At 40.9% G+C, this 25247-nt stretch overlaps 1 protein-coding gene across 3 annotated transcripts in view; it reads right to left on the reverse strand.

The window, feature by feature from the left end:
* The window catches only part of fchsd2 (FCH and double SH3 domains 2), a 191275-nt gene that overhangs the window by 85310 nt on the left and 80718 nt on the right, over positions 1-25247 (reverse strand). For all 3 annotated transcript variants that reach the window (XM_078402167.1, XM_078402169.1, XM_078402168.1), the window contains exons 4-5: positions 11440-11519; positions 7780-7924 (exon numbers count right to left, since the gene is read on the reverse strand). In XM_078402167.1, coding sequence (XP_078258293.1) covers positions 7780-7924; positions 11440-11519 — 225 coding nt within the window. The remainder of the gene's footprint in view (positions 1-7779; positions 7925-11439; positions 11520-25247) is intronic.

The following is a 25247-nucleotide window of genomic DNA, read 5'->3' on the forward strand; positions in this document are numbered from 1 at the left end:
CATCTCGGGAGAGAAGGAATGGGTGACGTTTCGAGTCGAGACCCTTCTTCAAAGTCAGTAGAAGATCTGGGGCAATATCACAAAATTCTTGCATTTCATAATTCACAGATGTTTTTAAACAAGCTAAACTGCAGATGCTGAAAATCCGAATATAACAACAAAAAAAATGGAAATACTCAGTAGAGAGGAGCAGGATGAATGTTTTAATAGAGCTCAGAAAGGTGAGAATCCAAGTTTCAGAGAAGGGGAGGCTGTAGAAAACAAAGGAAATGTCTGTGACAGGATGGTGTCCAAGAGGAACAGATTGTTATATGTGGTTGTGTTGTCCACTGAAAGGTGGTGGTGAAAGTGTATTGTCTGGAGGCAATGCAAACAGAAGAAAATGTACAAGAACAGTGGACAAAATGTAAACAAAGCTGGAATAGTAAAATACAGAACCGTGTAGGTGGTGCAAATCTTAAAAGATATACCCAGCACATCAGGTAGTATCTGTAGAAAGAGAAACCTGTTCATGTCACAGGTTGCTGACCTTTCCACATAGCAAGAAAAGCTGGTTATCCCAAATTATTTGATTCAGCATTGATGGCAAGTCATTTGTATTTTTTCCATGTTAGTATTCCGTAGTAGGTGTGCACAAAGCCATCTCATCTACACCGTAGAAACTCACCACAGGTTGAACAGTGCGTTGCAGAACATCTTGCTCAACTTAATTCAACCCTCCCCACTACTCCCAGACTCTCTGCTGCAAGATTGTTCTAGTGAAGCTCTGCGTAGGGGAACGAACAATATCTTAACATCCAATTAGACACATGATAGCCTTCAGGGCTCAACATTCAATGCAACAGTTTCTCAGTTACATTTTCAATTTATTTCAGAGGTAGACAGCAATGGTGTTGCATTAATGGACCATAAAACTGGTCAATGCTTAATGGTTTTAATATTATTGCTTCAAAGTATTCACATTTTATGAAAACTTTCCAAAGACCACCAAAAATATAGATAGCTTTTAATTTCTTAGTTCAGTTACAAGCCAAGTTAACAGCAGCTGAACAGATGGCACGTTGCTGGCTTACATTTTTTTTTTAAGTACATCCCTTAATTATTTGTTTGGTCTTTTTTTTTAGCCTTTCGAGCCAGCACCGCCATTCAATATAATCATGGCTGCTCATCCAAAATTAGTATCCAGTTCCTGCTTTCTCCCCATATTCCTTGATTGCGTTAGCTCAAAGAGCTAAATCTAACTCTCACTGGAAAACATCCAGTCAAATGCCCTTCTGTGGCAGAGAACCAACCCACCTGTAATAGCGCCACCTTTGGTTGGAGGATTGTAAATGATTAAATAAACCACAGTATAGCTGTGCAGTCATGTGTCAGCAGTGAGTTAACTTGTTATTCTGTGTCTGAGCTCAAGATATCACAAATTGGCGACAAGAGTGGGATCGTCGATTCCCCAGCTTTACTTGTTTGTGTAAATAAGGAATTCTACAGAGGTACGGAGAAGGTTGTATAATGTTGGTGTCAAGGAAAGCTGGAAATCAGGTCACAAAGTTGAATTCTGTGAGACTGTTAAAAGAAAATATATATATATCTAAAATGGCGGTGCCCAGTGGATATATCAGAAGATTTGGGTGAGTTCCAGCAAAGCCGGGAAATGTTCAGTGCGTACATCGAACGTTTAGAGATGTTTTTTGCTGCAAATAACATCACTGAAGTAGAAGTTTCTGATGCAGAATCAAGACGGTTGAATGAAGCAACTCAAACTAGGAAAAGTTGATGCAATCAAGAATGCACCCACTCCCAGAAACATATCTGAGATCCGATCCTTTTTAAGATTAGTGCATTATTATGGGAAGTTTGTGCCAAATCTGTCCACCTGTTTACATCCCTTGAATGAGCTTATGAGAAAAGATGTACCATGGAAGTGGACACATAAATGTGATCAAGCTTTCAAGTCATGTAAAGCTCAGTTGGCAGAGAGTTCAATGCTTGTTCATTATGATGTTAATAAACCAACAAAGTTAGCATGTGATGCTTCACCATACGGTGTTGGTGCTATGATCTCTCATGTGTTAGAAAATGGAGAGGAAAGGCCAATAGCATTTGCATCTAGAACACTCAATGCCAGTGAGAGAAATTATGTGCAAATAGAGCGAGAGGCTCTTGCATTGATTTTTGCCGTTAGGAGGTTTCACAAATACTTGTATGGTAGAAGGTTTATAATCGAGACAGATCACCAGCCATTGACAGTGATCCTAAATCCAAAAGCACACATTCCAACTCTGGCAGCAGCCAGAATGCAAAGATGGGCATTGATATTGTCTGCATACCAGTATGATATTCAGTATCGTAAGGCAGCAGAGCACAGCAATGCTGATGCCATGTCTAGATTACCTTTGGAATCGGAGGTTACCCCAAGCAGAGAGGACTTGTTTTACTTCTCACATCAGGGGACATGTGATTGTTACCTATCACATCAGGGGACATTCAGAAGGCTACTCGCACTGACAGATTTTTGTCAAGAGTGCAGGAATATATTACAAATGGATGGCCAAACAAATTGCCGAATTCAGAGGCAGAACTGAAACCATTCTTTGTACGTAGGAACAAACTCTCAGCAGACCAAGGTTGTGTCATGTGGGGAGCGAGAGTTGTAATACCTGAAAAATATGGAGTAAAATTGCTAGAAGATCTTCATGATCAGCATTTGGGAATGTGTCTAACAAAGAGTCTAGCTAGAAGCTTTCTATGGTGGCCTGGTCAAGATAAGGACATAGAACAAACAGTGAAAGAGTGTAGCACATGTCAAGCAATTGAAAACAATCCACCCACAGTACCGTTACAGCCATGGAAATGGCCGGTTAGAGTGTGGCAAAGATTACACATTAACTTTGCAGAGTTAGATGGACAACATTGTTCATTGTGATTGATAGTCACTCCAAGTGGGTTGAGGTGTTTTCGATGAAAAAAACGACATCCAGCAAAACGATAGACATTTTGCGAGGGTTATTTGCGTCCTATGGATTTCCAGAGGAAATTGTGTCTGATAACGGACCACAATTCTGTTCACAAGAGTTTGCACAATTCATGAAAGGGAATGCTGTAAAACACACTAGAGTAGCTCCATACCATCCCGCTTCCAATGGAGCAGCAGAACGCACAGTGCAAATTGTGAAGCGTACATTAGTCAAACAACTGCTGGGTCCAAATCCAAAGAAAAGACAGTTGTCTTTGTTTCACAAACTGGCTAACTTTCTGATTACATATCGAAACACACCTCACATCACTACTAGTCAAACACCAGCTGAACTGTCCTTGAAAAGAAAACCCAGAACAAGGTTTTCACTGTTGAAACCAAACTTGGCTCAAACAGTAGAAGAGAAACAGGAGAAACAAAAAGCATATCATGACGGAAGTAGAATAAAGGAAAGGAGTGTTGAGTTGAATCAGAAGGTAAAGGGTGAAAAACCATCATCACAAGTGGGTGAAATGGTTACCTGGAAGAGTAGTGACAAAGTGCGGACCAAGGAAATACTTGGTCAAGATATTTGGGAGTGGAAAGGTGAGAAAAGTACACATTGACCATGTCATGCCTATGCAAGCACAGACAGGGTTGAAATCAGACCAATTAGACGAGTCAGATAATTGGGTTACCACTCAAGTACAGGTACCAGATGAACCAGAAATGGTACAAGAAGGTACACAAGTTAGTGAGAGTTTGAATCAGCCTGAAAATGGAGGTTCAAGTGGGGTTGACAGTCAAACAAAATTGACTGATGGACTGGAATGTATGAATATAGGTCAAAAGGAAGGCTTGACTCGATTCAAAATGAGTCCAAGTGGTTCTAAACAGTCAGAAACTTTTGGTCAGGGAAGATATCCAGAAAGAAAGAGAAACCCAGTGGTTAGGTTAAATTTGTGAAGTTATTTCCTGAAATGCACATATCATTGTATATGCAACATTTATATAAAAGTAAACTATCAGACAAGATTGTAATAATTTCATACCGTTGGTTATATTCAAAACAAAATGTCCACCAGGATTTTTATTTATTTATTAGGGTGGAAGGAGTTGTAATAGCGCCACCTTTGGTTGGAGGATTGTAAATGATTTTCCGGTCAGCAGTGAGTTAACTTGTTATTCTGTGTCTGAGCTCAAGATATCACACCACCCACCCACCTCTCTCTCTCTCTCTCTCCCTCTCCCTCTCCCCCTCTCTCTACCCGTATCTCTCTCTCTACCTCTCTCCCTCTCTACCCCCTCTCTCTTTCTACCCCCTCTCTCTCTCCCCCTTTCTCTCTACCACTTTCTCTCAATCTACCCCCCCCTCTCTATCTACCCCCCCTCTAAGTTAACAAGGTGACGCTTAGTGGGAGGGGTGTTGCCACCCTCAAGAAAACATGATATGATTACCTACTGTAACAGTGTTTGTACAATGCAAACTATTAGTAAGATCAAATTGTCATTGCAAGCAAAAACAAAATACTGTTGTTGCTGGAATCTGGAAGTAAAGCTGAAAATGTTGGGAATACTCAGTGGTCAGGTATTTGTGGAAGGGTATAGTGTTCAAAAACAAAGTAATGCAGATTCTAATGAAAAGCCATTGAACTAATACATCAACTGTTTCTCTCTCCAGAGATACTACCTTGGTCTGGTCTATTACTGTCATATGTACTGAAAAGCTTGGTGTGCTATTCAGTCAAATGCTATGTGACTTCCATCAAGTCGTACACAAGTACGACTTGAGGTAAAGACATATACTGGAGTGCCGAATATACTGTTGCAGCATTACAACATTACAATTACAGAGAAAAAGTCCAAGGTCCACAATGAAGTGGGTTTAAAGATCACGACTATGCCCAGGCTTATGGAAGGACTGTTCAATAGTCTGACAACAGCGGGGACTTGATACCTGACCTGTTGAGCATTTTCTTCACTCTCAACATTAACAAAAGACCTGTGTTTCCTTAACATTACACATCCATGTGTTATAGTGATTCTTAACAGATATAGAAGAACCCACAATACGGGCATTGAAAATACCTCAGTTCTCAGTTAGTTTTGTTTATTGTCACGTGTACTGAGGTACAGTGTGTGTTCTAACCAGTCAGTGGAAAGACCTATTGCTCTGAAACTGGAATATCTGTGATCTGACAAGCCAACAAACACAGGCAAATCTCTCCTTGCTAAAGTAATTCATGGCAAATGGGCAGGCTCTGCCTCTGATCCAGCACAGTAAGGCGGGGAATAAAGAGAGCCATCGACCCCCCCCCCCCCCCCCCCTCCGGCCCGAGTGTGGAGCCACGCACTCGATGGGAATGTCCCGGGGAGCCGCGCACGCCCGATCCACCTGCTGAACAACCGTGCCAGACTGAAGAAGGGAGCGCGTCCCAGTACGCCCAACTCGCCCCACAGCCCTCCCAGGGGACTGCGGCGAAGCCAGACGACGAGGCCTGTCTGGGCCGAAGGAGCCTCAGCGCTGGCAGCGGGAGACTCGGTGGCGATGGGGCATCTCGATTGATGAGCATGAGGGGGGATGGGGAAGTCAATAGAGGACCTGGCGTGGGGGCACCGTCGTGAAGAACAATGGAGAATCCGGCGTGGGGGGACTGCCGTGTGGGACGGTGGGAGAACAAAGGGGACCTGGTGTGGGGGAGGGGGAGTGGGCACTCTAGTTTTTAATCCTCTGCCGAGGGGATAAGTCTGTGTTCGTTTGTTTGTTCATTTGTTCCGGTGAAGGCGCTGTGCACACGGCAGCCGGCCAACAGTCGCTTGTCTTTTTCTTTTTGTTTTCACTTTTAATTTCAAGTTTTTGTGTACCTTGTGTGTTGTGACTGTCGGCAGACCAATTTCCCTCCGGTGATGAATAAAGTTTTATTGTAATCGTCAAATGCCTCGAATGAGCAGGAACTGAACTATGAGGGTATAGCCACAGGAAAGGGACATACTCCAGACAGTATAAAGGAAGCAGCTTGGTAATCAAGGTCTTTGATTTTCAAGGTGTAGTTTCCAACATTTAGCAATGCGGGGAACTGAAGATAGAATTAAATTAATGTTTTCCACTGAAATGGAACTTCCAGCTATTGATGTCTGGGTTGAATCTTACATGAAATTTGGCTATGGAGACTTTAGAAATAAGACCAAAATGGGTACTGGAGCTCAATAGGAACTAGCTACGAGGTTGGGAATCAAACTTATCAAAACTTGCAATAAGGGAAGCAATCCATGTAACAGTGTAATTACAGAACATTGTTAAAAATGTTTCATGTCAGGTAATAAGAACGTAGAACATAGAAAAGTATAGCACAGGAACAGGCCCTTCTTGCCAAACATGATGCCAAGATAAATAATTTCATCTGCTTACAAATGATCCATATCCCTCCATTCCCGACATATCTAGATGCCTATCTAAAAGCATTGAATACGCCACTATCGTTTCTACCTCCACCATCACCTCTGACAGTGCTTTCCCGTTGCCCACACCCTCTGAAAAAAAACGTCCCGCACACCTCCTTTAATGATTGCCCCTTTCACCTTAAAGCTGTGTTCTTTAGTCTTTGGTATTTATACCCTGGGAGAAAGGTTTCCCCATCTATTTCTCTCGTAATTTTATATACATTTATCATGTCTTTCCCCTTCTCCAGCATTCCAGAGAAAACAATCCAAGTCTGTTCAACCTTTCCTTATAACCAACACCCTCTAATCCAGGCATCATTCTGGTAAACTTCTGCACTCTCTCCAAAGCCACCACATGCTTCCTGTAATGGGGCAATCAGAATTGTATGCAATGCTCCAAATGTGGCCAAACCAAAATCCTATAAAGTTGCACCATGACTTTTTGACCAATGAAGGCAAGTATACCACACACCTTCTTAACCAATCTACTTCTACTGCTACTTTCAGGGAGCTATATACTTCTAATTTGTTGACCCCCTCCCCCCCCCCCCCCCCACTATTTAGTTTAAACCCACCCGTGTAGCACAACAGCGTGGACTCGGTGGGCCGGAGAACCTATTTCCGCGCTATATCGTAAATGTAAACTAAATGATTTGCAAGTGTCAAAGTTCAGTCGACCGAGGATGGTAAAGAGTTGCTGAGGGCTAAAATGTCACCCAAGTTTCAGAAGAACTTTAAGGTTGGAATTCTTCAGCTGAGGATATCACAATACAGTAGTGGATTGCATGAGGACATAATTATTCTTTGTTTATAATGACACCACAAAAAACTTTTTTAAATTGTTGATGATGCAAAGTTAAAAGACGGAAGGAAAAAGAGTTCAACTTTGAAGAACTGGACTAGCAAACAAATCAGATCACTCAAACCACTATAACATTGCCCTAAAAGTACACTAAAATTATAGTGACAGAACATGCTGCCAAAATGCCACATTCATCCAATAGTTATGACTCTCCAGAAAGTAACCCTGCAGAAACCTGTACACCAAAAATTGTCAACAATAAAGTTCATTGAAGTAATGAGAAACTGCACTTGAAACTAAATATTTCACTACATTCAAACTGCTAATTTTCCATATCTTGCATAATGCTATCATGAAGTTAAGACACTATTCAATGGCAGCATTTGCAAGTGAAAAAAAGTCAGTTGTTTTTCAATTATTTCTTTTTTCCTTCTGCACGGTTGGTGTAAATAAGTGAAACAAACTTAAATGAAAATTTACACTGCAGAAAATGGAATTTCAAAGATTGTAAGCCTCCATAGATCTTGATGGCATTAATTCGTCACAAATAAAGACAGTTATAATTATATTAATTTGCAAATACCTTTTTTAGCTGCTGTTCTTTAATACTTTTTACAATTTTAGCAGGTTCCAAGATATGATTCCTATAGTTTTCAGATGCTATGATTCGAGACTGGGCCAAATGCAAGGTTCCTTCTAGATAGGACTTCCATACGGCAAGAATGCTCCTGTAATTTAAAAAAAAAAAAAATACTTAGAATTTTGCAGTCCATATGTAATGCTTTATTCTCCTCCACTTTGTGGTCAGAAATTATATTCATTAATAAGGAAAACCTGGAGATGGCAAATCATTTACAGCATTTTAACTTTACTCTTTTGTCTCTATATTTGGAACAATTTCATTTGAACAAAAGTATCAAGATTTTTTTCTACTGTTTACATTTAATGACACTTTTGTTAGGAATGGCTTTACTACATCCAATATGGCACAAATGAAATTAGCTATATTTGTCATTAAATATAAAATGTATGAAAGGATGACAAAAAAATCAGGAGAACCACTCCAGTACACAATACAATCAATATAACAGACCACAGGTGGGGGGGGGGGGGGGGGAGGGGGCGACGATATGGCGTCCATTATTGCCGATTGTCCGTTATAGCAGAGTTAAGTATTATCATTGTATGGAGTGAAACGAAGAACTGCAGACAATGGTTAATACACAAAAGAGGCACAAAGTGCTGGAGTAACTCAGCAAGTCAGGCAGTATCACTGGAGTACATGGAAAGGTAACGTCGAGACCCTTCTTCAGAATGATTCAGTCCACCGAGTTATTCCAGCACTTTTGTAGTTTCACCTTAAAACTAGGCGCTGTTCCAATAGGTCTGCACCAGTGAGCGTTTCTTCATGGTTTCAAGTGGCTGTTGTTGCAGCTCACTTTGCAGTCCCTGGGGACAGTGCTTTCTTCAGGCCGCTGCCTACGACAACATGTGCTCAGTCACTGTGGAGTTTCCTCCCCTCTCACCTGCTGCCGCTTCCAACATGGAGTATGATGGCGACATCGGGGGAGGAGGAGACGGAGGGATGGTTGGATGTGTTTATGCAGCATTTGACAGCACAGAGTTAACCGCATACCTAATGGTTTGGTGCTCTCACTTTGTCAGCTTCAAGATTTCCATGCTGAATAATTTAACATGGAAATCTGGTTATTAGTAATTTGGCGTACCTCTATGGACTGCATGTTTGTGATCTACATTGTTGTAATCAACGCAGAGTAAAAAGCTATTACTCTGTGGTGGAACTGTGCTACATGTTTTGAGTTACTAGAAAAGAGTTGGGGGGGGGGGGGGATACACGATTACATTGTGATCTAACAAATGGATACCCTACTGCCAAAGTCTATTGCACACAGATCACATTGGGAAGCACGTAATCAAGTAAAAAATATGACGGGGGAAGAGGAGGGTAGAGTTGTGAGGTGATGAGGAAAGAAAATCTTAAGCAAGGATTAAGAACAGATACACTGTCTATGGTTAGTTCCAAGTGGCAGATTCCACCGTCTCAGATGCAGTCAGACAGTCCCCTTCTCTTCTCATTAGTCAAGCTATAGCATTAAAGGGTTAAATTTTCCAAGGATGTGCAAGAGGAGACAAAGAGATCGTTTCCACTGAATAGAAAGATGGCAACCCAAGGAACAGGATTACAGCAACAAACAAGGAGAATGAAAGTTGACAGCTTTCTACTCACATTGGAATACTCTGGAAAAGTTGAAAGTGAGTAATCTTGAAAAACTGCAGGTGCTAGAGTCCTGAGCAAAGAACTCAGCTGGTCAGGCAGCATCTAAGGAGGGAAATGTGATTTTTTTTGGCAGCAGTTGGAAATAAAAAGGTCAAGAGAGGTTTGGCCTGCACAAGGAGTCAAAGAGGAAGAGGGGCATTGGAGACAAGAGAAAGTGTCAGCAGGGCAAGGACTATTGGTCGAATAAATAGGTACAGATGTGGAGGTGATGGAAATCTCATTTTGCCTGGATAACCAATCCTACAGCAAGATTACCAAATTCTCCAATTTCAAGTAAATGCCTCCAACCTCCCCTCATCTAACCAGCTTCCCTCTCTTCCTTGCACCACTGCCCCCCACGACCTGTCTTTTCACTCCTCGCACCCCCAAGATCTTTCTTTTCACTCCCCTTCCATCCTCTACCCCCAATTCATTTATTTTCCTCCATCCACTCATCACCACCCCTCGCCACTCTGGGTCCACCCCCCCCCCCCCCACCTATCATCATTCTCCTCTACTCACACTCATATTCTACATTTTTCTCCCCACCCTTTCTTATCAGATTGCACAATTTGCTCCCTTTTGTCAACATCACTTATCATCTTCAGCATGGCAGATGCAGTTTAATGTGGATAAGTGTGAGGTTATCCACTTTGGTGGTAAGAATAGGAAGGCAGAGTATTATCTGAATGGTGTCAAGTTAGGAAAAGGGGACGTACAACGAGATCTGGGTGTCCTAGTGCATCAGTCACTGAAAGGAAGCATGCAGGTACAGCAGGCAGTGAAGAAAGCCAATGGAATGTTGGCCTTCATAACATGAGGGGTTGAGTATAGGAGCAAAGAGGTCCTTCTGCAGTTGTACAGGGCCCTAGTGAGACTGCACCTGGAGTACTGTGTGCAAGCACCTTCGAGCCAGCACCGCCATTCAATGTGATCATGGCTGATCATTCTCAATCAGTACCCCGTTCCTGCCTTCTCCCCATACCCCCTGACTCCGCTATCCTTAAGAGCTCTATCCAGCTCTTTCTTGAATGCATTCAGAGAATTGGCCTCCACTGCCTTCTGAGGCAGAGAATTCCACAGATTCACAACTCTCTGACTGAAAAAGTTTTTCCTCATCTCAGTTCTAAATGGCCTACCCCTTATTCTTAAACTGTGGCCCCTTGTTCTGGACTCCCCCAACATTGGGAACATGTTTCCTGCCTCTAACGTGTCCAACCCCTTAATAATCTTATACGTTTCGATAAGATCTCCTCTCATCCTTCTAAATTCCAGTGTATACAAACCTAGTCGCTCCAGTCTAATGTTTTTGAGAGGCAGCAGAACAGGGTACAAAAAAGATTAAATGCCAAAATATCTTCTCCAGGGAAAATCACAGCAAGAATAAGACATTGCAACAGAAGCAACCAAAAATAAAAATATTTAATGGAAACTTAATTTTGGAAAAGATAATGCTGAGTCTGCAATCATTTGGGGAATAACTTACATAATTAGTTAAGAATTATGCTCACCCTGAGGTCATAACAAGTCATATAAAACTGAACAATTATTGCATAATACAGACTTTCTTATTGAAATCAAATATATTAAGAGTGGGTGTGCCAAAAATAAATGCAAACACTCCAGCAATACACTGCTTTTAAGATGATCTTTAAGATGCAGGAAATTGTCTGTACATTTCAGATAGTTTTTGACAAAAACAGTTGATCATCTTGCGATAAATGCTGCAAATAAAGAATGTTGTCATCACAAAGTACTTACTATACTTTAAATACCAGATTTATGAAATGACTCAATTTAAAACCACATTCCAGCATCTCATCCAAATGTTGAATTATGTGCAAAAGTGCAAGAACCGTTTGAAGACAGGGACAACCAACTCATTCTTATTCACACGGAATGCAAATTAAAAAAACACGCAATGAACTCCAATAGGACTTGTTAACATTTTACAAGAAACTTTACCTGTTGTGCTCACTTCTTTCGTCAATCTTTATTCCAATCCAATCCCTCTTGAGGTACTGGGTAGTCAGCTTCTGCAGAGCCTAAAATCATAAAAAGAATTTGAGTATGAAATAAGTTGGACTGTGAAATAATGGTTCTTAAACGCAGCATAGATTATCTTTTAAACTATTAAAAAATATAATTTCAACTATGTAGTAGAAAATTACTAATATATATTACTTTCAGATTCATATTCTCTACCTGCTCATCCTTATTCCACTACATTCCAAATTAAATAATTTGTAGAATCAATTTGTATTTGTGCAAATAAAACAAAATTAAAATAGAAATCAAGTAAACAACAAGATATCCATACATTTAAGGTTTGTACTAGTGTGATTAAAAAAGTAGATTAGAACTATACATTTGACAGTGGAAAATGTAAAAATATGATCATTACAGATCATTACATTTTTGAAATGAAAGGGCTGGGTGTAATATAAACGACAAGAATAATTCAAAAAAGGAGACAATATAAACCAAGTTAACAATAATTACAAGTGGCAGATAGCTTTTAAGGACAATTTGTTGTGATCTGATTCAAATGTTATATAATATAAGAAAATAACTGCAGATGCTGGTACAAATCGAAGGTATTTATTCACAAAATGCTGGAGTAACTCAGCAGGTCAGACAGCATCTCAGGAGAGAAGGAATGGGTGACGTTCCGGGTCGAGACCCTTCTTCAGACTGATGTCAGGGGGGCGGGACAAAGGAAGGATATAGGTGGAGACAGGAAGATAGAGGGAGATCTGGGAATGGGGAGGGGAAGAGAGGGACAGAGGAACTATCTAAAGTTGGAGAAGTCGATGTTCATACCACTGGGCTGCAAGCTGCCCAGGCGAAATATGAGGTGCTGTTCCTCCAATTTCCGGTGGGCCTCACTATGGCACTGGAGGACGCCCATGACAGAAAGGTCAGACTGGGAATGGGAGGGTGAGTTGAAGTGCTCAGCCACCGGGAGAACAAGTTGGTTAAGGCGGACTGAGCGAAGGTGTTGGGCGAAGCGATCGCCGAGCTTGCGTTTGGTTTCGCCGATGTAAATAAGTTGACATCTAGAGAGCGGAAATAATAGATGAGGTTGGAGGAGGTGCAGGTGAACCTCTGTCTCACCTGGAAAGACTGTTTGGGTCCTTGGATGGAGTTGAGGGGGGAGGTAAAGGGACAGATGTTGCATCTCGTGCGGTTGCAGGGGAAAGTGCCCGGGGATGGGGTGGTTTGGGTAGGAAGGGAAGAGTCTAATAGAAAGAACATTTCATTCAGCATCTTATCAAGTATCGGTTGTTTTACATTCCTGGTTTCTTCGAAGGAAAACAACCCATTCGACTATAACATTAGCAAATTAATTCAAGGTCTGAAAAATCTTTGTTTTTTTCTTTGTTCTACCTGCTCTACTTCAATATGGTTTGATTGTATTCATGTATCATCTTATCAGATTTGATTGGTTTGCACACAAAAGGTTTTCAGTGTATCTTGCTATACATAATAATAAACCAACACCAATAAACAGCCATCCAATTGTTCAAAATTCCCAATAGTTCAGCATCTGGCGGTATTTACAGAACACCCTTTTAGTGATCCCGAGCCTGATTTCCTGTGCTCCTTTTAAAATTACCTGGTTCGCTCAGAAATTATAATATTGTGCATCATCTAAAAAAAAGTAGAAGTTTGTTGCAGTTGCCTGCCAATTTAATTCTCCATCTCAGTCCAACCTAAATGTGGTCTTCATACAGCTTTGAAAAATGCTCCCCGACCCACCACAACTACAACAACCGTCTATAATAATCTCATTCATCAGCATTTGATCTGCAAACCTCAATGCATTAGCAATTCAACTGCTCATCTAGATATTTCTTAAATGTTGAGAGTCACTCTCTTCCTGATTCCAATCAAGCTCTCATAGAAAAGATTCTGCAGTCTCCTTCCAAATCTTCTACACGATCCAAAAATCTTCTGATTTTAAACATTTCTGCTATGGGAAAAAGTTTCACGCCATCAATCCTATCAATGCCTCTTATAATTCTCTACTGAAATCTCAGCTTCTTCTCATGGAGTCATGCAGCTTGGAAACTGGCCCTTCGGCCCAACTTGCCTACACTGTCCAACATGTCCCAGCTACAGGAGTCCCACCTGTCTGTGTTTGGCCCAAAGAAAACAAACTCAGCCTGTCTAATCACTCCCCATAACTGAAATACCCTATCCCAGGCAACAAACTGGCAAATCACCTTTGTACCTAGAGAGCAATCGTCGATTCCAAGGTGTGGCATCAAGTGGTATACAGTACGCCAGCTGTAGTCGAACCAATGTTTTCTAAAACCCCCCTGCTCTTACATTCAATGCCCTCATAGTTCTGATGAAGTTTTTCTGACTAGAATTGTTAACCATTTCTCTTTCCGTAAATGCTGCCTGACATGCTGACCATTGCTAGTATTTTGTTTTCCATTTCAGATGTCTACCATCTGTATTTTCTTTTGGTATTTATTTCCCAACTACTACTAAGAATGAAAAGTTTGAAATTATCTAGCTTGTCCCTATTGACCTTCCCAACTAAAGATACATTTGCTCTCCTCCAGTCAATTTTCACCTTGTCTGTCAAGCAAACATTAAAAAATAGTGTTATGTCCCCAGTCTCCTCCTGTGCGTCCCATCGCAGCCCAAGATTAATCTCATCATGCCCTGGCCATTTATCCCCACACTAATATATCTAAATATATTTTTAGCAGCTACTATTTCAATGAGATCCAATGCAGGCTTGTGGAAACATATCCGACTTCTATATGGGCATAAAGCAGTCTTTGGGGCTTGATATGGAATTCAAGAATTTCAGACACTTTGCTTTCTCTTGTTTCAGAATTAGGTGATTCCACTGCAAGGTTATTCACCTGTGACATCAACCCAGCTTTTCTCTTTCTACAGCCCACACCCAATGTGCAGAGCATTTCCAATATTCTTCTTTCAGTTTCAGTTTCCTGCAACTCAATACTTTCATGTGTTCCTATGTTTGTTTTACCCCCACTGCCCTCATTAATCTATCAACCAGATGACTTTGGTAAACCACACATTACAACAGCAATTTCAGCCTCACTTTTCCTCATCATAATAATAATAATAATAATACATTACATTTATATAGCGCTTTTCATATACTCAAAGACGCTTTACAGGGATTTAGAGAACATAGGGAAGTGAATAAATAGATAAATAAGTAAACGAACAGAGAAAGGAGACAGAGGGTGGGGTGACCTTCAGTGGTTGAAGGCAGTACTGAATAGGTACTGTGGCACGGTAGCGCAGCGGTAGAGTTGCTGCTTTACAGTGAATGCAGCGCCGGAGACTCAGGTTCGATCCTGACTACGGGTGCTGCACTGTAAGGAGTTTGTACGTTCTCCCCGTGACCTGCGTGGGTTTTCTCCGAGATCTTCGGTTTCCTCCCACACTCCAAAGACGTACAGGTATGTAGGTTAATTGGCTGGGTAAATGTAAAAATTGTCCCTAGTGGGTGTAGGATAGGGTTAATGTACGGGGATCGCTGGGCGGCACGGACTTGGAGGGCCGAAAAGGCCTGTTTCCGGCTGTATATATATGATATGATATGATATGATATGATATGATAGGTGAGACTTCAGTGATGTTTTGAATGTGGTGAGTGTGGAGGAGTCTCTGACGGTTTGAGGTAGTGAGTTCCATAGGGTGGGAGCAGCGATGGAGAAAGCCCTGTCCCCCCAGGATCTGAGTTTGGTCCGGATGTGGGGGGATAGGAGATTGGCAGCAGCAGAGCGGAGGGTGCAGGTGGGAGTGTATTTTCTCAGTTTTCCAGTTCTAATGATGGTTCCTCGGCTTGAAATCAGAGCACTGTTTCTCTTTCCACAGATACTGCCAGACTTGGTGAGTTTACAGCATTTTCTGTTTCTAGTACACATTTCTAGCATCTGCATTTTTGATTTTCAAACAGGAGAGGATCTTAGAGTCATCGAGACATTGAGTTTTACGCATGGAAACAGGCCCTTCAGCTCAGCTAGTTCCCGCCGACCACTATGTCTATCCAAAGCTAATCATATTTACCTGCAGTTGCCCCTTATCCCTCTAAATCTTTCCGATCAAAAGTCCAAATGTATTTTAAACATTTCAACTGCACCACCTCTACAGCTTCCTTTGACAGATGATCCATATATCCTCCTCTTAAATCTTCCCCCTCGTGCCTTAAATCTTGGCCCTCTAGTTTTAGATCCTGTACCCTTGGATAAAGCCGATATGTGTATGCCCCTTGTGATTTTATATACCTCTATACGGTCACCCCTCAGTCTCATTCTTTCTAGGAACCTATCCAGTCTTTCCATATAACTCAAGCCCTCCAATCCCAGTAACATCCTTATGAATCTTTTCCACACACTACCCAGCTAAATTACATTCTTCCCATTGTTGAGTGACCACAATGTGCACAATTTACAAATATTAAGCCAATGATATGGAAACATGATGCAAAGTCCCTGCAGGAAATTCTCCAGCCACTGCTAAAAAGGCAGGGGTTGGAAAACGCAAGGCGGTCCCATCTGTTGATCAGCAGGGAAAAAAACACCAGAGGAGAAAGGTGTGACAACAGCATGAGAAGCTATGCAAGGGATGACAAGGTAAAGTTCGCAATTGTCACAGCTAAACAGGATGCAATTGAATCAGCCATACGTTGTGTGCAGAGACAAAAATGATTGCTGAAAGCCAAACGTGAATTTACTGGAAAAGTAGATATCACATCTGAGCTAATACTCCGTTCATTATTGGGCAACTTATTCAATGAAGGATGTTAATGCATTGGAAGCAGTTCAAAGACAATCTACCAGATCAGTAACGGAATGTGTGGTTGACATGAGGGAAAACTTGACCAGCTAGGAGAATCCAGACCTGATGTTTCCGTTTAAAAAAAGTGGCCTATTTATGACAGAAATTAAGCAAGATTACTTAGAACTTTCACAAAGGCCATGGATGAAACTTTTTTTGACACAGACATTGATAGATGCTGGATAAACAAAGGAGTGAAAGCTTAGCATATGTAGATAGGAATGCACAAGTAAGCTTTTAATAAGATCAACTGCAATCTCATTAAATGATGGATATGCAAGATCCCTTCTCTCAGTCCTAATATTTATATATTCATATAAATCTGCAAGGTAACAACCTTCAGATGTTCGAATCATAGAATCGTAAAAACACGGAAACAGGCCATTCGGTCCAACCTGTCTTCTGCATTAATCCCATCACCCAACAACTGGGTCTGTAACCCTCTGAGCTTTAAGCCATTCAAGTTTTCATCTAGATGCCACTTTATTGCTGTCAACATCAACCATTCTCTCAGACAGTGCATTCCAATGTTGGTGACAGGCTGCAAGGAAAGAGCTCATTATGGTGGGTTTCTGCAAAGGCAAGTGATGACAAGGTTTGAACTGCAGAGGCAGAACACCCAAAGGCCACCACAGGTAGTTCTGCTATAACATTAAAATTATGCCACTCAAGTTATACACAATTGGGTCAATAGAGGAAAAAGGAGGGTTTGGGTCCAGAGAGTTTAAGATTTGCCATAACAACTTTATTTTCCCTACAGATTAAAATCAAATATTTTCAATGGCAATAAGTTTATTTTTATTACTGCAAGCTAAAAATACTAAAGGTTGCATGTTACAATGCACAAATGTCAATAGACCCCAACATTATGGAGGGTATCACAAAATGCTGGAGTAACTCAGCAGGTCAGGCAGCATCTAGGAGAGAGGGAATCGGTGACGTTTCGGGTCAAGACCCTTCTTCAACATTATGGAGTGATTGCATTTATAGAAAACTGTTCGTATCGTGATTTTCCGTAAACCCTAAACCTTATGAATCCCATGTTATAAGTGGAGATGCTTTCCTACAGGATGTTTTTCTCTCAACAGTAATGAATACTACAGCTGCTCATTCACAGCAAGAAGCCACATGAGATTTGCTTTGGAAATTGACAAGGCAAACTATAAAGTGGCTAGCAGCAGACAAACACTTATAAAAGCACATCAAATAAACCTAGGATAGGCTGATATTGTAACACAACAAATAACAGTGGTCATTTAAGTTTACAACATTCTAAATTAGCTTGCACATTTCAGACATCTTATGGGCAAATAATACAGAAAACCTTTTTGAGGGGGTGGGGGGAGGCGGAGAGGCAGACTGTTTTACAGGAAATAAACCTATCACAGAATTAAACCAGTTGAAGTAAGCAGAAATAGGCAATTTGTTGCTTTAATCACTTCTACTTTAATCACTACTCTACTCACACCGACCTGCGCGAGATAACCACATGAGGTGTTTGCGCAATAATCAACCACAACCAGAAGCTACTTTAGCATTTGGCATTTATTTATATTCCCTTCACATGAATTCCTTGAGAGCAGATTTTTGGGTAAGGATTTGTGAATTTGTACAGTTGAATTAACGTAATGCAGTCGGAATGCAGGGATCACCTGCACTTTAAAGCAAGTAGTCCATTTAGTAAAACAGATGAGTGCGTTAATTAGCCGATGGGAATACAACATTGTCGCCACCAGGGTTACTTGGTTGAAAGGAGGGCTGGACTGGCAACTCAATAACCCGGGGTATGGAATCTCCAAACTTAACGAAAGAGGATACAACAAAAGTGGTATTACAGCATAAATAAGGAGACCATTATGACAGTAAATGAGTGAAGATTTCCCAAAATGCGCTTCAAATGAGACCTTGCATGGAACTTAACACGCATAACGGAGGTGATCAGTTTGCTGGGATTGTACCATTGGCAACCTAGCAGACCTGCACAAGATGAAGGAGCTGATGGAAGGGCAAATCAGAGCCGCAAGAATCCTCAGACATTGTGGGAAGTCAGGGAAGAAACTGCAGGCTCCCTCTACCAGCATGTTAACTACACTGCCTTCCAAATCATAAATACAGATAACAAATAATTGTTGACCCATCAGAGATCTCTGAAGCACACCACATGTCACAGGCCTCCAATCAAAGAAACTACCCTCCACAATGACCCTCTTTCCAAATTTGAATCCATTTGGCTAGCTTACCGTGGATCCCAAGTGATCCAACTTTGCAGATTAGCCTATCATGCAGGTCCTTGTCAAATGCATCAGAATGAAGAATGCATCCGCCCACTCACACAACCTGTCCAAGTCACCCTGCAACCTCATAGCATCTTCCTCACAGTTCACACTACCACCCAGCTTTGTATCATCTGCAAATTTGCTAATGGTACTTTTAATCCCTTCATCCAAGTCATTAATGTATATTGTAAATAGCTGCGGTCCCAGCACCAAGCCTTGCGGTACCCCACTAGTCACTGCCTTCCATTCTGAAAGGGACCCATTTATCCCCACTCTTTGCTTTCTGTCTGCCAACCAATTTTCTACCCATGTCAGTACCCTACCCCCAATACCATGTGCTCTAATTTTGCCCACTAATCTCGTATGTGGGACCTTGTCGAAGGCTTTCTGAAAGTCGAGGTACACCCCATCCACCGGCTCTCCCGTCAATTTTCCTAGTTACATCCTCAAAAAATTCCAGAAGATTAGTCAAGTATGATTTCCCCTTCGTAAATCCATGCTGACTCGGAACGATCCTGTTACTGCTATCCAAATGTCTGCAAATTTGGCCTTTATAATTGACTCCAGCATCTTCCCCACCACTGATGTCAGACTAACTGGTCTATAATTTCCTGCTTTCTCTCTCCCTCCTTTCTTAAAAAGTGGGATGACATTAGCTACCCTCCAATCCACAGGAACTGATCCTGAATCTATAGAACATTGGAAAATGATTACCAATGCGTCCACAATTTCTAGAGCCACCTCCTTAAGTACCCGGGGATGCAGACCATCAGGTCCTGGGGATTTATCAGCCTTCAGTCCCATCAGTCTACCCAACACCATTTCCTGCCTAATGTGGATTTCCTTCAGCTCCTCCGTCACCCTAGGATCTCTGGCCACTAGAACATCTGGGAGATTGTTTGTATCTTCCTTAGTGAAGACAGATCCAAAGTATCGGTTCAACTCGTCTGCCATTTCCTTGTTCCCCATAATAAATTCCCCTGCTTCTGTCTTCAAGGGACCCACATTTGCCTTGACTATTGCAAATATCTCTGCCAGGGTCCCAAGGAGCAAATAGGATGCTCCATCCAATCGCCTCAGCTTTCTCCTGAACCTTTTAATCTCGTCCTCTCTATTACTCTGTTTTCTTCACCCCTTCTAGCAAAGCTTTCAGCCCTTCACTCTGAGATTAACTCATTCCCCTCTATTAAGCTTTCAGCCACTTTTAATTTCACTACAGTTATTTCCAAAGCACTCTTTTTATAAATGAAACACCTAGATTTCTATGAGGTGGGTAGGGTACATCGGGCATCAAGTATGCTCTTCATTTTGGAGCACTTAACGAGGTTAATAAATGTAGACTTTAAAAAAATCAAAAACTCAAAATTAAACCGTGATGTTCAAAAAAAACTGTGCCAATCGCCTCAGATAGGTAATTTTAACAAACCTAGTGAACAACATCTGCTAGCAAATATTTTATATTTGATTGACAAAGTATTTGTCAATCTGAGTTTGTACCAGTTATAAAAATGATACAGGGAAACCTTTCCAAGAGATATTATAATTTAGAACATTTCACACAAAAAACGCCGTTTTTTTTTCATTCCTTTGCCTGCTCCGAATTAATATTCATGAAAAGAATTCACAAAGCCCAACGTTTAAGCTTATTGCAAAACAAAAAGATGTTACTGAGTGGCATGCTAAAACGGAAATTTGATTCTGAAAGTATTCAGACACTATACACACATTAACAGAATCATAGGTTTTTTAATATTAAATCAAGTTATTCATTGTACACCAGAGCTGCTGTGAAAACAGATAAAGTTACACAAAGGCTAAGTTCATTAGTTCTGGACAGGTGGCCATTCCGACACTAAATGTGACACTACACTGGCATTTAAAGCCTGCCCATAACAGCACTAAAGACGATTATGCAAATACAAAGTTTCCCACAATTTTCCCAGGAATAGGAGAAGGATTCCATGTGGAAGAGTTGATTGTTCCTCACTCATGTGGAAAAACAAACCCAAAGAGAGGTTTTGTTGAGGATGCTTTGCGATCCACTCAGTTCAATGAATATTAAGGTAATTTTCATGAGAGATAAATAACTAAGTAAACTAAATAGCTCCATTTATAATCAGTGACAATGTACCTGTATAAATCTTATCCAGTTTTCCTGGTGTCTTGTGCGTTACTGGAAACTATGTTAATACAAATGTAGTTTAGTGAAACGCAAAGGTAGTTTAATGAAGCATAAAACATTTATTCTGATGGTTTTACTAGGTGCTGTAATACACATGATACCAGCTTAAAATTATTTCCAACAATACTAACGTATCATCACAAGACAGAGTTAATTTTATTGGCCTGCCAAAAATAAAGAATTCAGTTCTTGAAAAGATCCTCTCCATCCCCAAGACTGCTAACTTGCACTTCCAAATGTCTTTTGATTCTGCCTCAGTGTACTTAGCACTGAAACCTTCAACTATATCTTTAATAACTCTAGAGTTGAAGACATGCATTTCTATTCTCCCTCTTCTAATTCAAACTTATCATATTTGTCCAACAACCTTGCTCTTTCTGACATACATTAGTTCTAAAATAGAAATTTTACTTATTCTCTCCGTATACATCAAATTTGCAAAGATTCAGTAAATCAAAGGGTAGATAATGCCAGAAAGACATGAATATGGGAAATGAAACCGGCCATGAAAGGAATGAATAGAGAACATAAATCTTAAAGGAAATCTGAAGAAAGCCAAAAATTGCAAAAATAATTTAAAAAAATAGCAACTACATGCTCCAAACAAGAATGCATGTAGCTATCCGATAAACAGAGCAAGGAAAGAAATAAAGATAACCTGATTGCCATTCGTGACATGGCTGTAAGAAGGTTGGGACAATATCACAAGAAAATAGTCAGCATTGAATAAAAAGATAGTTTAAATGGCAGCAATTTTGATAAATGGGCATTTTTCACCAAGTGCATTGCTACAAAACATTCAAGGCTTCAGGTTAATATTTCATCAAATTGACTGAAATAACAGCACAGGTGATTGCGATCTTTAGATTTTTTAGATTTAGAGATACAGCGCAGAAACAGGCCCTTCTGCCCACCGGGTCCGTACCGCCCAGCGATCCCTGCACATTAACACTAAACTACACCCACTAGGGACAATTTTTACATTTGCCCAGCCAATTAACCTACATACCTGTACGTCTTTGGAGTGTGGGAGGAAACCGAAGATCTCGGAGAAAACCCACGCAGGTCACGGGGAGAACGTACAAACTCCGTACAGATGGCGCCCGTAGTCAGGTTAAGCGCTCTGCTGACACTGCCACATTTGGAGTATTGCATTCAGTTTTAGTCACCATGTTATTGAAAAGATGTTGGCAAGCTGGAAAGGGTGCAGAGAATTTATGAGATTGTTGCTAGGACTCGAGAGCCTGAGCAATAGGGAGAGGTTGAGCAGGCTTGGACTTTATTCCTTGGAGCATAGGAGGATGAGGGATGATCTTGTAGAGGTGTATAAGATCATGACAGGAATAGATCAGGTATTTGCACAGAATCTTTTGTCTGGACTAGGGGAAATCGAGAACAAGAGATCATAGAGGTGAGGGAGGAATTATTTAATAGGAACCCGAGGGGTAACATTTTTTCACACAAAGGGTGGTGGGTGCATGGAACTAGCTGTCGGAGGAGGTAGTTGAGGCAGGTACTATCATAATGTTTAAGAAACATTTGGACAGGTACATGGATAGGATTAGAGGGATATGGGGCAAATGCAGGTAGGTGGGACACGTGTAGATGGGCCATAATGCTCAGCATGGGCAAGTTGGGCCAAAGGGCCCGTTTCTATGCTGTATGACTGGGACCATCAACGATCATCGTTAGGCTTCTGCTCTTCGTAAATAACAAAAATCAAGCTTGTCTAAATCTCATCAAATCCATGTCAAACCCTGTCACCCTTCTGCTCAACAATCTGTATAGGCTCATTATTCAATTGGAGTTAAATTTTAAAATTTAACTTCATGCTCAAATTGTTTGTATGGTAGTCCCCAGGTTACGAAAGGGTTCTGTTCCTGAGAACTTTCGTTATTCAAATTGCTCGTAAATCAGAAATGAACAAAAACAGTGTGTGGGAGAGGATCCCAAAAACAGATGTGACGGAGAGCAAGCAGGCGCAGGAAGAGTAATGCCAACTGGCTTCACTGATTCAGTGAGTGAGTGAGTGAGTGCTGAACACTCCCAGCTTTGCTCAGTTCCACACAGCCTTCCACAGTTGCGGTTCATTTGTATCTTTGGGTGTCCATAATCCGGGTGTTCATACTCCAGGGAGGTCTGTGAAAGCCTCATCACTGATCTTCCTAACAGCATCCCTAACCCCTACCCCATATCACACCTCAAATTATATTGGTATTCTCAGGTTAATTGCAATTCACATTTCAGCTCAAAATTACTTTCAAAACTGAAAAGATTAAAAAAAATCCCCGAGTGATTGCAACTAATAAAATAAAGTATTTGTATTACATTTTAAAATGTGGATAAACGATCAATGCTTTCAAAAGATGATGAAGCTGAAATTGATCTATTACAAGGAACAACCACTTTTGATGTTCAATCCACTATCATTGGCAAGTAATCAGATTTTAAATTAACTTAAAAGGAACTCAGAGCAGAACTACTGAATCATTTATTAGCTTTATCGATCTATGATCATTTTCTAGGTACATTTAAACATTTACAATATACATCTACTTTGAAACATTATTTTCATATTAGGCTTTTATTTTTGCATGCAAGTCTCAAATGGTCCCAACAGCTGCTATTACCGAAACATGGCACGTTCCATATTTTAACTCAGATCAGATTAGTGTACTGTTATATACACAAGGGTGCATTGAAATTACTACTTCACATAAAGCTCAAAAGGTAAACAGTATAAAAAGAATTACAATGCACACGTGCCTGGCCAATGTGATGAGCTGGCTGGTTAGAAAGACAATGCATTTTATATCAGTTACCAGGATTACTGGTCATTTTTTATGCTTAATATAATTTTCACTTGAATTTCCTTAATCTTCCATATTTGTTTGAATGATCTTGCGCTATTCCACAAACAAGGGGAATGCTATGATTGATACACTTTAAATATTTCACCTGGAACAGGTTTAATTTACTGTTAAAAGTAATATTGTGGGGTTTTATGTGTAACAATGCTCTCAAAGTTTGACACACGTAACTTGGAAGGATATAATTAAAAATTGGGTTTAAAACCAAAAGGTGAAACTACATTGCCAACCGTAAGGTTTTTTAAGGATTATTTTCCTTAATCTGTAAATACATTTGAATTATGAAAAAAGTTATCACAAAGGTTATTGATGCAATTAAAATAAATTCATTCAAGGGGAAGCTAAATATACAGAGAATAAAAGGACATAAGGTATGATGAAGGTGAAATGAAATTTTGAGCATAAACAATGACAACGTATGATCAACGCAAGATCCTTACCGAACAAGACCTTCATCCTCAACGATTTCTTCACCACCCGTAGTTTGGACTTCTTACTTGTCACAGAAACCGGGCTTAACCCTGGTGAGCTTGCTCCACTCGTGGAACTCTGTCCTGATGACTGTAACTTCTTCAGCTCGCCTAGGCTCTCCGGACACGGTGGGGGCCTAGCCACTGTGGTTAAGAAACATTTCAACTGCTGCCTTCTGAACGCTGATCATTTCTCCAGTTTCGAGGTGCAACTAATTAAAGTAGGCCAAGCCTATCCCCTCTTAATTGTTCTTGTGTATCGCCCACCAAAAATGCATAAGGACTTCATCACCCAATTTGCTGATCTTATCTCTAACATTTTGCCCAAATTTGACGGAGTCATGATTCTTGGTGATTTTAACATTCATGTTTGCTGTCCTACTAAGCCTCTTGTGAGTGAATTTATGCACCTGGTCGAGTCCTTCAATCTGACTCAACTTACCACTGGACCCACTCACAAGCTAGGCCATACACTCGACCTAGTGTTATCGTCCGGTTTCCCAATCTGCAATATTGAAATTATTGAGGCTTGTCTGTCGGATCATAGCGCTATTATTTTTGATGCATCTCTGCCTTTCTCTCCTGCCAAAACTCATCTCCCTGTTCTTTACTCCCGCTACATAAACTCATTGACTGCCAGTAAGTTCTCCGAGGCTCTCATAGCTGCCCCCAACATCTGCACTATTGAGGCTTCTCCCCCCCCCCCCCCCCATGTCAGCACTGAGGATCTCATCCCTTTATTTAATACCACTTGCTCTTCCATCCTGGATTCTGTTGTTCCTCTTAAAATGAAAAAGCCAAAGCCCAAAGGTCGGCCTTGGCTCAATGACACCACCAGAGCCCCAAGAAGGGAGTGCAGAAAATCAGAACGGAGGTGGAAATGTGATAAGCTTCAAATTTCCTTCGAAATTCTGAGAAACAATCTTCTCAAATACCAGGAAGCAGTAAAGTCTGTGAGAGCACAATACTTTTCCGACCTTATCTCCATAAACTCTCATAATTCCAAGGTCCTATTTAGCACTATTACCTCTGTCATATGTCCCGCCCCAGGACCAGCTTAGTTGGGTCCCCTGCTAAGTGCGAAGAATTCTCTACATTTTTCACTAGCAAAGTTGAGAACATTAGAATGAATATTTCC

This window comes from Rhinoraja longicauda, chromosome 7, assembly GCF_053455715.1.
Source record: "Rhinoraja longicauda isolate Sanriku21f chromosome 7, sRhiLon1.1, whole genome shotgun sequence".
NCBI lineage: Eukaryota > Metazoa > Chordata > Chondrichthyes > Rajiformes > Arhynchobatidae > Rhinoraja > Rhinoraja longicauda.